The 17,972-nt window shown below is 26.7% G+C and overlaps 1 protein-coding gene across 1 annotated transcript in view; it reads left to right on the top strand.

Annotated features, from left to right (window-relative positions):
• Positions 1-17,972, top strand: part of LOC111627451 (DNA-binding protein RFX2-like) — a 138,219-nt gene that overhangs the window by 44,553 nt on the left and 75,694 nt on the right. Inside the window, exons 3-5 of the mRNA XM_023371020.1 lie at positions 162-288; positions 6,866-6,971; positions 14,472-14,624. Coding sequence (XP_023226788.1) covers positions 162-288; positions 6,866-6,971; positions 14,472-14,624 — 386 coding nt within the window. The remainder of the gene's footprint in view (positions 1-161; positions 289-6,865; positions 6,972-14,471; positions 14,625-17,972) is intronic.

Below are 17,972 nucleotides of genomic sequence, written 5' to 3'. Positions count from 1 at the left end.
AAAAATCATAAACATAACTAGATAATTCATCAGAAAGATTTATTTTTATTAAAATTTTCATTTCAATAAAGATATTATTTATCTATTTTTTATTACTATTTCATCTTCATCCACATTTTTTGTAGTGATTATGTAATTGTTTTAAGTTATTATAATTATAGTTTCAGAAGAAAATCAGAATCAGGGTACTGTCACACTTCAATCAGCACAGCCTGTTCATCCTGCATATGTACAGTATGTTGATGGAAGTGGAGATGCAGCACTATATTCTGCTGCTAATGGTCAAATGTAAGTGAACATTTATTTAAAAGAATTGTATGTATATTTAGAAATAAATTTTAATCTAATTAAATTATATTTATATATTTAACTTAATTAGAATGCCAGAATTATATGTAAAAATTTTGATCAGGTGTCAAGAAAAGTGTTAGCTTCTATATAAGGATATACACATACAGTACTGCTTCACTTAGAATCTTTACCTTTATTAGAAACTTTTAGAACAGAAACCTTTATTTTGTCAAAGATAAAACAGAGTACTACACTTGAGACCATCAGAACATACAATACCAAAGAAAGATAAAATGGAAATCTGAGGCATTACAGTGGTATATCATATCATATCAACACTTCTTATAAGAGAAAGCATGATAATGCTTTTGTGTTGTCATTAACAGTAGTTAATCAATTATATAATTTACAGAAATTTTTAAAAATGTGTTGCAATTTATTTCTTGCTTTTTACTTTCTCAGCTCTAATAGGGAAAGTATGGTAATTGGTCAAATTTTGATCGCCCCAATTTTTTGCGTTTCTTGATGTTTTGGCCCTAGGAGCCAAAAAATGTAAGACTTTACAAAATTCTATATCTACTGATTGGAGTCTTAAACTGTATCTACTGATAGCCCTACTGAAGAGACCTGTCTGGCAAAATGCATTTAGGGAACTTATCGATGTAATAAAGTGTTTTCTCTGCACTTGGGTTTGCTTTTAACTTTTTTATTTTTAAACTTTTATTTCATTATTTACATAATGTTTTAGAGTTTTAAAGTTATCTGCCCTCCATCAGTCAGAACAGAAAGAAAAATTGATTTATCATGTATTTCTCTACAATACAATTATGTAAGAATTTGATAAAATAATCTGACTCCATTGTTTTAAATAATTAATTTTGAAAATTCTGTATGTTTTTAGTGTATGTTATCTCAGGACTAGATGAACCAAAAATTTTGAAACTTGGTAGGGTTATTACTATGTATTAGACACTGATGTTATTAAATTTTGATGGTTAAAGGTTAAGGAGATCATATGTTATATCTCAAGTGGACTTAATGAAAGTTTTACTTGTTATTAACATTTACAATTTGTTTTAAAACTCATCTTTGTCTTCAAAATTAAGTTTTTTGTCTTTTGTTAGTCTTTTTATAATAATTAATAATAAAGTAAAAGTTATTTTTTAATAAAATCTCATAACAAATGGTGTCATACATAACTTTGTAAATTATGAGTGCCAGGAAAGTTGTGCAAGAGTCCTTGCACGTTTTTATATTGATTTCTTGTTACCATAAATTTTTGTCAGTATTTTTTCTAATAAATTTCTTTATTGCTGTGTGTTATTTGTGTATCATATAAAGTCTAAAGGAACTGTTTTTTTAAAATTAATATTGATTAATTTGATGATTAGGAAGCAATGTTTTAAGCATTTTACATCTTGATGCAATAGTTTATTGTTTGTATTTAGGTGTTTTAGTTACATCTTAAGAAATTAGTTGAGAGTTTTGGGTTGACATTGTAATACAGTTTAATTTCTTCATTTGAAGTAATTGAGAATTGGCCTCTGGTTAATGTTTTCATGCAGAACATCTGATTTTCATGAACAGATTACTGATATTAAGTGGGGATGCCTATATATTCAAAATATACATATATTACCATTTGTTATTTATTCGGGATTCTGTGATTTCAATGTCAAATATTTAGATAATAATCAACCAGTCTTTTTGATTGAATTGCATAGAAACATTAAGGGTTTTCTTTTTAGTTGCTGAGTTGTGTTACTGTGTACACATGTAAGTGTGAGCAGTAGCAATTCCATTGTTCTGTCTCAATCAATACAACAATGATGATTGTACAATAGAAAGCAGTATGTGTTGTGGTTGAATTTAAATTAGTTATCAATATTGATGTACAGTACTTACCTTCAAGATGTGCCTACGGACAAGGCTGTAATTTGATGGTTTAATCAATTTAAAAAAAAAAAAAAAACTGAAAATGTGCACATAAGAAATCACCAGATTGATCTCTAGCATCTAAGACAATTGTGTATGCATGAGCCAAATAAATCTATTGATCATTGCAGTTTGGAGCTTGTTATTCCTAAAAAGATTATTCAAAATATGTTTCATAATTACATGAAATTATACATCTACAAAATTCAACTCAAGCATGAAATTGGTAGTTTTCTGAAATGTGTTGAATTTGCCAAATTCATGCTGAATAAAATTGATAGTGACATAAATTTCTGTCAGCACATTATGTAAAAAGTTGCCTCATTACTAAACATAAACAAATGTATTAATCATCACAATTTAGAATTTGCAGATCTAAACAACTAAATGAAATTTTTCAATATGTTTATGACTTGTATTGAAAACTATGACTCTCCCATGATAAAACATGTGGTACAGATTAATGCTTAAGTATGTGGTGGATCCATTTGTGTTTGCTGAAGTAACAATTACAGACAATACTTACTTAGGTAAACTGGAACTTTCAATGTTATAAGTCTGAGGAAAAACAAAGGGAAAAAGATAGCTTCAGCAAGAAAGTGTTTTATCCTATTACTGTTGCAATGTTTGAAATGCACTCAATGATAATTTTTTTGATGTTGAATTGAGAGATACAATCCTGTTTCCTGAACTGCAAGAAACCTCAATTTGACTCCTCTAGATTTTCTTTTGTGCTACATTAAAAACATAGTCAAATAAAAGTAAGATAATGTTTTGTAGTGTTAAAAGAGGAAAATTACCAAAAAACAAATATAAGTATTTTCAATGATTATACAGTAGAGCGTCAATTATTCGAAAGTCAATTATCTGAAACGTCAATTATCCAAAAGAATTCCAGTCGGCAAATTTAAATTTTTAAGCACTGGAGAATTTAAATTAAAATTTAAATTCTCCATTGCTGTGGCGCTGCAATCTTTGGCTGTGTCTTGGGCTACTCAAATATTTTACCTTTTTGATACTAAATTAACTTCTGAAGTATAATTTTTTATTGTTTTTATATTTTTCAATATATTTATTTTGTTTGTACAAAATAAAAAAATAATTTTTAACGATACAATAGTCTTCGTTAGGCTTAACGTTGACGAAAATTCAACGCGAAGCGACATGCAACGGAGAAAAATTTCAACATGGGATAGGTTAATATATTTTTTCGTACATAATCGGTTATCCGAAATATCGATTTTCCGAACAACCCCAGTCCCCAATTGATTCAGATAATCGACGCTCTACTGTACATTACATAGGTCTGCAAAAAAATTTTTTCTCCAGCTGCATGGAATATTTTTGCTGAATTATATGTTTTAAAGATCTCAGATTCTAAAAATAACTTTTGTTAAGGTTTTTTGCAAAATAGAAACAAATTTTTGATAAAAACTCTTAAAAAAATTTCTGCCTTTTTAAGAAAAAGGCGGAAATTTTGATTCAAAATGGAAGATCTATCGAACTATAAAAACTCTTATTTATTACAATGAACTAAATATAATAACAAAAACAAAGACACTGAGTTCATCGTTACGTGCGTTTCTTTATCGCAAGCACTTTCAACAAACTTATAGTCGTCGTCCTCAGGCGAATACAGAAATTTACCAAAAAATTTTAAACAAAAATAATTGAATGCAGAATAGAATGCATAAGATAATTTGAAATTATGTTAAAGCCGTTAAGAACATGAAGTAAATGTTTAAACATAATTCAAAAACCGAACGAGCAGATAGCTTCGTGAAGTGCGAGCTGGCGCATGCGCAGAGCCATGCTCACGCTACATGCATACTAGAGACTGCTAATACTCGCTTAAACGCTTATACAGCATGACCCATACACTAGGCAGCTTGAGCGTAGGGGTGTTGCAAGTGTCCAAGGTGGTAGTGAGGAGAGATTCCCATATAAAAACAGTTTTTCGATCCTTGCAGCTCTTAAGCATAACCGCTTGGGACCATAGCGGGTTGTAACCCTGCTCAAGTACCTTTCTTGTGAGCTCAGTGGTGTGTCTTCCCCTCATAACATCGTCTCGGTGCTCATCAAGGCAACTGGAAAGCATTCTAGTGGTGGCCCCGATATATCTTGTGTTTACTCCCGTTGCCTGATTTTCCAAAGGTACAGCATAGACCCCTGATTTCTCAAGAGTGGAAAATTTGTCTCTATTATTACAAATAAGTTTGCGTAGGCTTGGATAGGTAATGATAGAGAAAAATTTTGCAAAAGAGACAAATCTAACAAAAAAAATTGATGAGATGGAATTTTTTTGGTATTTTTTTGTTTTTACCAAGTTGAAATCTGTAAGAAAATGTATATTGCATTTTAAGAACAGTATGCTGAGAAGATTTGTCATCTACAACACTTGAGAGATAGCATTATCACTGATCAGAACTGTCATATCTGAAATAATTGAGTACATCTGGACAGAGATTGACTATCATTTTAGATGTTTGTTGGGCAACAATAGGTGTTCACATTGAAACACACTAAGATGTGAAAAAACTTGAAGATGTTTTGTATATTTGATATGACTTTTAATAAAATGCTTTGTTTTTAATTAAATAAGTTATTATTTAATCATGAAATTCTGGATATCCTTTTTTGATTACACTGTATTTTGAACTGAATTTTTCATTTAGTTTTATTAATTCAAATATAAATTTTTGCTTTTAGCATTTTAAATTATTTGAATTATTTTCAAATAATGAAAATTTTAAAATATTATGTATTATGCAGTATATAGATGGATTACTTTTTATAGATACAGTAGAGCGTTGTTTATCCGAAAGTCGGTTATCTGAAACGTCAGTTTTCGAAAGAATTCCAGTCGGCCTAAAGTATAATTTTTATTTGTTTTTATATTTTTCAATGTGTTTATTTCGTTTGTAAAACATAAAGAAATCATTTTTAACGATACAATAGCCACAATTATTATTTTAAAAAGTTTACGTTAGGCTTAACATCGACGAAAATTCAATGCAAAGCGACACGCAACGGAGAAAAATTTCAACACGGGATAGGTTAATATATTTTTTGTACATAATCGGTTATCCGAAAAATAAGTTATCCAAACACCCCAGTCCTCAATTGATTCGGATAAACAATGCTCTACTGTATTGTTTTCTTTGGTGTGTAGAATGTGCTATTTGCTTTATCTATATTACAGAAGAAGGAGTCACAATTTAACAGATACAGTCAGTTCTTGATATATGACCTTCCAAATTATGACAATTTGTAGTAACATTATCTAAAACCGATATTTAGAACCATTATTTTTGAGTTTCAGCAATTTGTTTTTGCTTGCTAATATTATGACAACAACTGTTAAATATGTAGTACACTATGATATGCTATGACAATAACTGTTAAAATATAATACTACACACACTACATATGCACGTAGTAAATATAACACACACTACACAGTAGTAACTTGTAAGATTATTTATATTTAACCACAACATAATTTGCATCATTAATATTTATATCTAAACTGTGAAAATTAAACTAACCTTCTAAGAAGCTATTCAGTTTAGAATTATCATTTTAATTTAAATTTCATAATAAGATTAAAGTTCACTAAAATAAATCAACTAAGTAAAAATTAACTGTAAAAGTTACAAAGAATTATAGAAGAATTAAATATTGAATAAAATAAAAATAAATAGATTTATATTTTTAGGAAGCATGATTAATTCTTAATGTTTTAAACTTTTTGATGATATCTTCTTTTCACAAAACATACAGGATGTAAGCAAAAATGTTGCACCACATTTATTTTGTTTCTGCTACATATTAGCTAAATACAATTGCACATGTGTATAGATAATTGGTAGTGGGCTATTCAATGGCAACTATCTCATTGAATAAGTCAATACTAATTACCTATACATATGTGCACTTGTATTCAATGGCATAGTTGTCATGTACCCCTGACTCCCATCTCATGGGGCCAAATCTTATTGCAGATCCTATGAAAGATAGTGGTTCATTTAAATCAGTGTTTCTCAACCTCTAATGAATCATCGCCCCCTTTAACTTAGTATCGCCCCCTTCACTTCACTTCACTTCATAATTCTGATGTCGAGGGCCAAGGCTAACGCCAAATTCGTACTGCATTGAATAGACCAGTGACTAGTATAATGTTATTTGTTTAATTATTGTATGATATAACGAATAAAATATCTAATTATTCTTAATATAATGTTTTACTATATCGCTCAGAAAATTGTTTTTTGCACCCCCAAAATATAAATTGTACTAATCGCCCCCTCAACATGAAAAACGCCTACACGGGGCAATATCATCCTCGTTGAGAAACACTGATTTAAATCATGGTGTCTAAAAATTTGTACAAAATGTTTTTTGTCTGGTTAAAATACTCAAAGGGTAAGCAGTTGGACACCATAAAAAATGGATGGGATAAACTGTGTGAGACTTCTCTGCATGACTATTAAATAGTCTACTACTGATTACCTATACAGACATGCACTTACTTCTGCTAGATATTATTTAAATACAAGATATAGCTTGATGTAATATTTTTTTCTATTCTGTATAAATTTTAATTTGAAAAAATATTCACTAATATAATTGTTTCTAGGACAGCATATTCTGTATATAATGTCACTGATTCATCTACAATGTATACTCCTGCAACTGCATCTTATTATAACACTGGTAGTGGAACTCCATCTACTTACTCTCAGGTAACATAAAGTTTATTCTAATATTTTTAAAAATTAAAAAATTAAGACTAATCTTCATTTTAGCTTTATGAATTACTTACAAATGAATGTTAGAGCATTTACCATTTCATTTTTTAAATTAAAAAATGTTATTTTTTGAATAAATATACACTTAATTTTTTTTAACAGTTCTAATTTGATTTTATTAAATGTAAATTACAATTTATTATTATATTTTTTATTAATTAGAAATTTTAAAAATGAAAACAAAGCACAATTCTTGACATTAATGCATTTTTATACTATAAGTAGTATGCTTATTTTCATTTTGAGTATTTTTTAGATCCTAAAAGTTTTTTTTATTGTAAACTTGTATTTTTTAAAGTTTTTATAGCTTTATTAGCACAAGTAAAGAAATCATTCACTACAATATGTTTTGAAGAAAAGTTTATATCAAAATACGTGAACTATATTAGTAATATTATGAACTACAACTTTAAAAACTTGTTTTTGAATAACAGTTTCATGAACAAACTGTTATAAATAATGCTGTCAAATGTTTATAATGGAATTGATTATTTTATTTTTTTTAAAAAAAGGCTCCTTGATTAATATTTGAGAGAATTATTTGTAACAATATGTATTTTATGAATATATTCAATAGCTTATTAAATTAACATTGAATGATCTAAAATAAAGTAATTACAATTTTTAAATTTTATAGATTTGATAAATTAGAAATTTATTGTTCTTTGTATTTTTAAATCTGCAAAATCCAATAGCATTAACACAGAAATAAATAAATGAGGAAAGAACTTGTATTTCAGAAATAACAAGTATTTCAATAACTTATATCTAAATAAAATACACAACTCTGACTTTGTTTCTGATAAAATTCTTGAAAATTGATCTTATACATTAATTTAAATTTTCATCTTGTGAAATATGATAAAAGATAACTGTTGATATTTTTTTAAATTTCTAACATTGGCAAATCACTTCTTCAATGTCAACTAAGCTAATGTCATTTGTTAATCAACAAATTTGGAATATTTTTGAATTGCTTCATTAAGGTAAAGGCTCCATTTTTAAAAGTATTTGATAGTAATTTTAATATTAACAGATTTTGAATAAGGAATAACATTATAAAAAATACAAATTCAGAATAGAAAAGTTCATTATCTAGAAAATTGATGATTCAAAGTTTTCATTTGGAAATTTATCTCAATTTCCAAGTGATAACATCATTAATGATTTGATGTTTCATATATAACTTCTAAGTTTAACTGTATTTTTATACAATTTTTTAACTTAAAATTTTTTGTAAATAAAATTCTGAAAATTGGAGTTAAACAATATTAGACTTACTGATTATCAAAACATTATTTATATTATGATTGTGTTGATTAATCAAACAGTTTACTGTATATTCTTATTAGTGATTCTAAAACAAGAAATTTGGATCTTTTAGTATAGTTTAATAAATTATCCTTAATTTATACATATATATATCATTAATTGTAACATATAGAGTATTCACAGAGCTTTAGAAAACAAGTTTGATTATCTAACTGAATTAATTTACATTTTTAAAATAAAAAATATATCTATAGCATTATTTTTGAAATATTAGAAAAAAGTACTTTTTTTTTTTGCATAATTAAAATTTACAGACAAGTTTAGTTCAACAAGGTGTTAGAGTAATCTATCATGAAATTTATTATCTTAAAGGAAAAATGTAAAAAATGATCATATATAATTATTATGCCCATTTTTCATTATCTCTGGAAAAAAAAAAGATTATTTCAGCCTTTTCTCTTTATTCATTTTTTTCTTTTATTAGAATTTGTTTCAATATAGATTTTTATTTTCCATATATCTTATGCCATAGTTTTATNATTTATACATATATATATCATTAATTGTAACATATAGAGTATTCACAGAGCTTTAGAAAACAAGTTTGATTATCTAACTGAATTAATTTACATTTTTAAAATAGAAACGGAATGGACACATCCATCCATTTTAAGTTCATTGTGTCTATATTGTGTACAGTGTTCCTAAACACCTAGAAAGTCAGGGAAAATCAGGAATTTTCATTAGTATTCAGAAAAAGTCATGGAATGTCAGGGAATTGTTAAAAGTTGTCAAAAAGTCAGGGAATATAATTGAAGTAAGAGTTGCCAACAATATAAACCAGTGATTCTGAAACTTTTTCAATTCACTGCCCCGTTGATTCCATAAACTTATATCCAATGCCCCCGAACCCATTTTCTCTTGTGTGAGAAAGGCTTAGAAATATTCTTAAAAAAAACTTTTCTATGAACCTCACACTTTGTATCCTTACTGTACATTGTTCTCCACATCTGGAAATCATTAAACACAATGTTTCTTCTTACTTATTTTAACAGAGGAAAGGGAAAGGTTGTCAGTGACCCCAACCTTCATCTGTGGTCACCATTCAGTATCCTGCCTCCAATCACAACCATCTAGATACCTATCAGGCCAGAACCTGACATCACAACAGGTCTTGTGATGTAGAAGGATGGGTGCTTTAAACCATCATTTTAACACTTTCCAAAAGAGAGCGAATTAAAGTTATATTTTGTCTTTGCAAAATTAATATATAAAGTTATTATCATTCTTCATAAAGAGTTTATATTGTAATGTTTTAATTAAAAAAAATATGTATTTCAATTAATATTACTGCCCAAGTAATGCCCAGTTGAGAAAAACAGGATAAACCATAAATAAGTTTTAATTTTTTGAAAGATACAATAGAAGTGTACTTATTGTATTTGGTAATAAACAAAATAATCATTAAAACAAAATTAAAATATACTATATATAGGATTTAATGTAGACATATATAATATTTTTTGAGTTTGTTACATGTAAGAATGTGAATGATTGTACTGTACATTTAAAAAAGAGTTTGGAACATAAATGTTAATTTTTATTTTATAATAATGATAAGGGAATGTTTATAAATGGAGAATGCTATTATTTGAATTATTTATTGTAACACTTCATTCAATACTCATACTGATTTTATTACAGATAAATTAACTTTATAATTTTCCTCTGGTTCTTATTAATACATAATTTTTACATATAATTATAATTTAATAACTAATATATAATTTTATATTTTGTATATTATTTTTATGTATAATTATATTGATGTTTTTATATACAGGTGAGTAGAAAAATCAAACATAATAGCTGATTTCCATTTTATTGCTAACTATTATATAATTTTATCTCCCAATATAGATTTATCAAATACTTATATAAGTTAAATACTATTTTAATTTGAATCGTATTTTATTAAAAACATAATTTCATTGAGTTTTATACATTGCAATAAATTGTATTTTAATTAAAACTAATGGTTAAGCAAATATACCTGTATATATGAAAAGGTTTTTGAAATTTAAATTAATTGCATAACTAGAACAGAATTTGAAGAAGAGTTTTTGAATATTAAAAATCAAAGAAATGCATTAAAACATTTATATATTGAAAATTTTGAATTTTGTTTGGACTTGGATACTAATTGTCAGTGTTAGAACACATTAGCTAAATGCATAACTGTTTTGTGCAATACTGTATTATAATTATTGTAAAGTTGAAAATGATTTATAATAAATGAAAAAAATTATGTGGGAAAAAAAGAAAACTTTCTACTTTTAATAATACTGGGAATTTATAAATAAAAGTATGAAAAACATTAAATGATATAAACTAAACACACTTAGCTTATAAAAAATTAGGATCTTTTTAATTTTAAATCGTAAAGTTGTTAAAGAATAATTTGTAAAGTTCATGTATCTGTCTCATAATAAAAGTTTATTATTTGGAATTTAAAAATAAAGTCTTGAGTTATGATTTATGATAATGTTAATATAAAAACTCACAAATTAAAAAAAGATTAACTCCTGGTTTATTAAGATCCAAAAATCAAATTAATGTCATTTAAGTTATGTTTTATGATAAATTTGATGAAACATGAACTTTTATTCTCAAAATATCAAGTTTTTACAATAGTCATTTACAATATGAACTCTTCCTGTGATGTCATGATTTGTCAGGTTTAGGCCTGGTAGGTATCTAGGTGGCCATACGCCAGTGCTTCCTGACACCCACTTGCTTCTTTTTGCCCCCTAGATTTACTCACTTCCCATGGGGGCACTTTGAGAACCACTGGTTTAACTCTTTAAACACAAAATCAGCCAAAATTGGCTTTATCTGTTTAAAATGAAATTGGCCAATGGAAAAGTTGTTTGACTGGTTTTGCTATCAAGTTTCCCTTATAGCTTGAGGGGTAAAAACAATTTAGTCTCTAGCTACATAGTAAGAGAAAGTTTTCAGAGCTTAAAGAGTTAAACTAATGTATTGTGAGCAAAGTAATTAACATTCAAAGCACTAATTAAGATTGATAAAATTGAACATGCTATTAGCACATATAGAGGTGATAAGAAAAAAGAGCTTAAAAATGCTTATTTACCCAAAGATAACGACAACAATAATCAAACTCTGATTAAAATAAGCAAATTTTTATGACTGTATTCTAACTTATATGTTTTGGAACATACATTTAATTACATTAAATGATTGATAACAATATCAGTGATTAAGTGTAATTTATTTTATGTGTATATAAAACATAATGCTTCAAAATTCACTATATACAATTTTTGATTTGAAGTTTGTAATGTTATAATTGCAAATGTATATTAATTATGGATTTTGGAAAGTTGCAGTCTGAGAAAGAAAAACTGAAAAGCTTTATCAATTGGTTAAAGCAAATCATTTAGCACTACATGGTTTTTTTATGGTGCTTATGATATTCAGATTAAGATATATTTGCCAATATATATTTTATTACTGAAAGAATACCAAAATATAACTACAGTTCATAAAATACAAGCATGTTTTTATATTGTTCTAAAAGTTCTTTAAATTTAATTCTTTCTAAAAGTTCTAAATATATTGTGAAAAATACTGTTAATGATAAATCATGTGTTAAAAATCATTTAGAGAAAAATGAATGGTAATATGTAATTAATTATTAATGACTGATAATTATTTATTGCTTGTATATTTGATTTCCATTGATTCTTAATGAATAAAAATATGGAAAAAATAATTACATATTTATTAACTACTAATGGTCACAGTATTGATTGGCGTGAATTTTGAAAGTTAATTGTCTTTCTGAGAAGGAAAATGAGAAATCTTTAAAATAAATTTGGACAGGATATTATTCTAGATAAAGTTTATTTATGATTTTACTGAGGAATTTTAAGACAAAGAATTAAAATGAAAAGAAATTTTAAAAAACAGACGATATCCTGAAAATTTTTTCATAAAATTACTATTAATTGGTTTAATTAGATGATGATAAAAAATTTAATCTTTCCTTTACAGATTTTTAACTTTTCAAAATCTACAATTAATAAATATAACTGTACTAACTTGTAAGTACAATCTAGAAAGTTATAAAACTTGGGTCAAATATTCTGAAATGATAAACTATATGTATGCATGTATTTACATATACACTACTAATTACTTTTTTTTGTGCTTTATATATATATATATATATGTTACCGCTAAAGCTCGAAATCCGTTAATGTGCGCATTACCTAGCTAATCTGCAGATTAACTAGGGTGATCCGTTAAAGCTGCGAAAATTATTCCATTTCTCAAATTACCTAGGTAATGTTCAGATTATCTAGGTAATCTGCAAATTACCTACTAGGCACTCGGTAAAGTGAAAATAAGATTTTTGCTGGAACAACAGCAACGTTTCTGTACGCTTAAATTAACATAATGTTATTTATTTAATTTTCAATATCTAAAGAATCAAGNGGTTTGCGAAGAATCTTTTCTTGATTTTACTCACCAATTCGGTGCTTGCTTGCATTCTAGGATTTAAATTTATCTACGTAAAAAGAAGGAGTGGGGAAAGGAAGTGAAAGAAACAAACTTTTGAACTTTAACGATACGGAAGCCGTTAATGTGCAGATTACCTAGATACTCTGCAAATTACCTAGGTAATTTGAGAAATTGAACAATTTTTGCAGCTTTAAAGGATCACCCTAGTTAATCTGCAGATTAGCTAGGTAATGTACACATTAACGGATTTCGAGCTTTAGCGGTAACATATATATATAAAATCATTAATGCCAAATTTATATTTTGTTTAGCAATTACAATTAGTCAGTTAAAACATTTCAGAATATTTTTGTAATATTTATGATTGTGCTATGCCAATTGATTTATAATTTGTAGTATGCAAGGAAACTAATTTAGATTTTCACAATATTTTCAAGAAGGAGAATTGTTTTGAAACTATTAAAGTTTTATAATAAGCTACTCCACATTCTGTACTCTTTCCAGCAAAAAAATTTTTAATGGAACAAACTGGGAGGAGTTTTTCTGAGTAATAGTATGGATAGTGTAGAGTTGCTTATTGTTAGTGTTCTAGCTTCTCAAGAATATATCAAAGTTTTAGTTTATCTAACAGGGGTGCATTTTTATCTTTTGAAGTCTGTATGCTTCATAATGCTGTGAAATGTTTCAGTTTGTAAATTAAGTTTGTTACATATTGAGTATTTATTAACACTCCATTTTCTTATATTTATAATAAATAGATCCTTATTTCTATAGCTTCATTGGTTTCTCAAAAACTATTACTAATTGAATCATTGTAAATTAAACTTCAGCTGTTTTTCCTGAAGCATACTTTTTAATTTAACTTCACACTGAACATCAAAATAAGTGGGCTAGAGTTTTTATTGTCAGTATTATATTTTTATTGCCACTTTAATAAAAACATTGCTAAGTGGCAAATTTTGACGCTATACAGTGTGACCCCTGTTTACTATTAGTAAAGCAATTTACAGTGTACAAAAACATTGAATAGTGCTGATTCTATCGTCAATATAAATACAAGAACTAATAATTGTGGATTTGATAATGGAATTGAATTTAAAAGGAAAAGAAATTTTTTAAAATAATTTTATATTCTTTGAATATGGGTGTAAGAAGTTAGATTTATTGAATATGTCTACAGCAATATATTTATTATTATTGTGTTATCCTTTCTTAAATAAAATTTAATTTTATCATTTTCTTATTATCTTATATTGCATTTTTAATGACACTCTATGTAAATATGTAATTTAAATAACGAATTATATAAAAAGATTTCTAAACAAGAATCATTTTATTTCTGTACAAGCTTATTTAATTTCAAAATTCATAATCTTTGAACATCACTATTGATTTCTAAAAGTGATGTTATTTTTAAACCTTACTTCTTTAAAGTTACATCATATTATCTCAGTTGAATAAGATTCAATTTTGCTTTGAAAGAATATCCTATAAAAGTTTCATCTCTTGAAAATTAAAAATGTGTCATATCCTGAAATATGTATGTATGTATGTATATAGCTATATATATCCCTAACATTACTTCCATTTGCGTGATCCTGATATTTATCTCAGGTGAGCAGTAATGTTAACCAAGGTTCTGTGGGTGTTGGAATTCAAGGTCAGATTCTTGCTCATCAGGGAGGTGGAACATACCTAGTACAAGGCAGCAGTTTAGATGGAGAGGGGCATTCTTTGATACATACAACCCGTGCATCTCCAGCAACAGTAAGTGCTATCTAAACAAGTACAATAATAATATCAATATTCCCAAAGAAAATCCACTAGAAAATTATATTATTTTTAAGGCAGCAGAATATGTAAATGGAATAACTGAAAGAATAAAGTAAATTATGATTTTTGCATTTATAAATCAATTACAAAAAATTATTTTAATTTTGAAAAGTAAAAATAGTTGATATTTATTTGTTTCTGTACATTGCTTTTAACTAGAACCAATCAAATTGTAGAAACTATAAATGGGTATAAGTAGCAACAAAAACATTTATTCAAACTGTCTTATTTATCATTAGTGATAATTAAACTTGTGTTTCATATTTTTTTTATAAGGAACACTTTAAAAATGTTCTGTATAAAACTACATTAATAATCAATTATAGCCAATAAAGAATTGGACTGTTCAAAAAACATTATCGAATAATTGTTTGGATTCTTATTTATATATAGATATAGGACATTTTACAAATTTAAATAATGTTAGTTGCTTTAAAATACTAGAAAAAATAAATCTTATTCAATTAATTTTAATTTTTTTAATGCATGCATTATTTGAAGTATTGTTGATACATATGTTGCAAAATCATTAATATTTAATTCAAAATAAAATTCACAAACCAGATGATTTTTCGGGCTGCTTGGCTGATAAACTTTATAAGAAATATATAAAGGGTGACACAGACTACCCATAATACACACTTTTAAAATGACAGGAAGTGAATTTATCAAAATCCTAAAAATTTTGATAAGTAAATATGGTATGGTTCATGAAATAGTGATAGTTTCAATTTCAGATATCAGCCAGAAATAGGCTATACAGGCTGAAAGTGGAATGTAATATATTTAAATTTGGATTAAACTTGAAAAAATAAGACTATTTTTTCTCCAACATTTTTTCCAAAAATCCCTCCGTTGATCATAAAATAATCTTGAAAGTGTGATGAACTCTTCTTTGTGAAACCTTATGACAAACTGCTTCATTGTAATATTTTTCAGCTGGCTGAAAAATTTATCAAAATTAATTTTTTAATTTTTTGTTTCATTGCATTGTTTCTTCCATTACAGCACTCCCATTCAGAATTAATTAAATAACTTTTAAGTTATAGGAACTAGTAAAATAAATTTTTGGTTAGCCTTTTCTAAACAGCAATTAGATGAATTAAACAAAATTTTAGCATCCCATTGGATTGGCCTAATAGTTTACAGTATAGTTTACAATTACAGTTTATCAAATCTTTATCAGTCATTTATTAAAAGACACTACAACTGACTTTTCAGTATAAAGATGATAATGCTATAGTGAGGTTTTGTTATTGTTGTAGTGGATGTTGAATTTTTTATAGAAATACTAACTAGTTTCTTATGATGTTAAATTAGAAAATGGCATTTTCTTTTTCAATACATTTTGGATTTAATTAATATGCAATTAGAGTATTTGTTATCAATTGTATTGAAGATGACAAAAAGTCATCTGTATATCATACTTTTCGTAATACAGTTTCTCATTATGTGATCCTCGCTCTTTATTATTTGATTATAATTATAATTTATATTTTTTCTATTCATTTTGATTATTTTTTTTGCAAATTATGTACTATATACTAAATAAATCATGTGACTGTATACTAAATAATAATAAATAAATAAATTCTAAAGAACTTTTTAAAGTCCTTTAGAATTTTTGTTTTATAGTGGTTCCTCTCTTCTTTTCCACAATATTCTGCAGTCACCTCAGCATTATTTTTGTTGACAGATATGAAAGATTCTTTCATCATCTGACCACTCTTATTGTGGATTTGGCTGAACCCACGATGGGTGTGGAGAAAAGGCCTTCTTAGTTTCCACAGGGCAGAAAGGATTTTAAAAAATCACTTCATACAGCCAAGGTTAAAAGTACTACAGTATTTACATACATGGTACATTCACAGGAAAGCTTTTATAAATTATAAGACAAGCAATCGTTGTGACATTCTCACAATACCAGGCTGCAATTTTTAATTTATTTAATTTAAAATACAGGGTGAATCAAAAGTAGATGGACAATAAATGATAAATGATACCATTTATTGAGATTACATATAAATATAAATTTTGAGATTACATATACAATTATATTTACTAATACAATACAATACAATTTTATCAGTACAGGTGCTTGAACTGCTTTCCATCACAATTTACACAACTTTGAAGTCTACATTTCACCACTTCATGCTTCAACAAACATATCTTTGTATATTAATTTCTTGAAATGCATATGATATAATTTTTCAACCATAACTATAACCAAGTTAAATATACACCATTGTTATAATCTTATCCTAACACAAACCCTATTCCACCTAGTGTCCACCTATTTTTGGTTCACCTTGAATATGCTCTCCATATCAAATTAGTAGTAGTTTGCCCCTGTACATCTTACTTTTTTTGCTAGCAACAGAGTCATGCTAGTCATCTGTTTAACTCCTTTCAGGGGAAATTTTTGAATTGAAATAACAATTAACTATGTATGAACTTTCAGTTTGCACTAGAAGTTCATACATAATTAATCAAGGCCTCTTGCCTATAAGCTTTTCATGTCTAGTCTTGTCTTTCATTTATCTAACTCCATTCTCAATATTAAGAAAAGATAGACAACAGTGGAAATTTATAGGTCTACAAGTTTTTGCAGCCCAATAAGAAAAAATAGTGTATTCATCTACAGATTTGCCTTGGATAATATGGAACCTCAATTAATTTGGGTTCTACTGTATACAAACTTTTCATTTTTAAAATAAAAAATATATCTATAGCATTATTTTTGAAATATTAGAAAAAAGTACTTTTTTTTTGCATAATTAAAATTTACAGACAAGTTTAGTTCAACAAGGTGTTAGAGTAATCTATCATGAAATTTATTATCTTAAAGGAAAAATGTAAAAAATGATCATATATAATTATTATGCCCATTTTTCATTATCTCTGGAAAAAAAAAAGATTATTTCAGCCTTTTCTCTTTATTCATTTTTTTCTTTTATTAGAATTTGTTTCAATATAGATTTTTATTTTCCATATATCTTATGCCATAGTTTTATATTATCAAATATAGTCCAAAATTTCATATTATACTTTTACAGGATATACTATTGAAAAAATTATTCATGAAATGTGACTGATTATTTATCAGTTACCACTATTGTAGGTATCTCTCAGATATTCATAGGCTGACTAGATTTTTTTTTTTACTATTTCAATATTGGACAAACCAATCAACATCTATACATATTTAATACAAAAATAATTGTAATAGGAAACCAAATTTAATAAGTCAATATTTATTTACCTGATTTGGTGAAAAAT

This window comes from Centruroides sculpturatus, unplaced genomic scaffold, assembly GCF_000671375.1.
Source record: "Centruroides sculpturatus isolate CEXI.00-Female unplaced genomic scaffold, Cexi_2.0 scaffold281, whole genome shotgun sequence".
NCBI classification, from domain to species: domain Eukaryota; kingdom Metazoa; phylum Arthropoda; class Arachnida; order Scorpiones; family Buthidae; genus Centruroides; species Centruroides sculpturatus.
The sequence above is the reverse complement of the archived record's forward strand: the minus strand, read 5'-3'. Positions and strand labels throughout refer to the sequence as shown.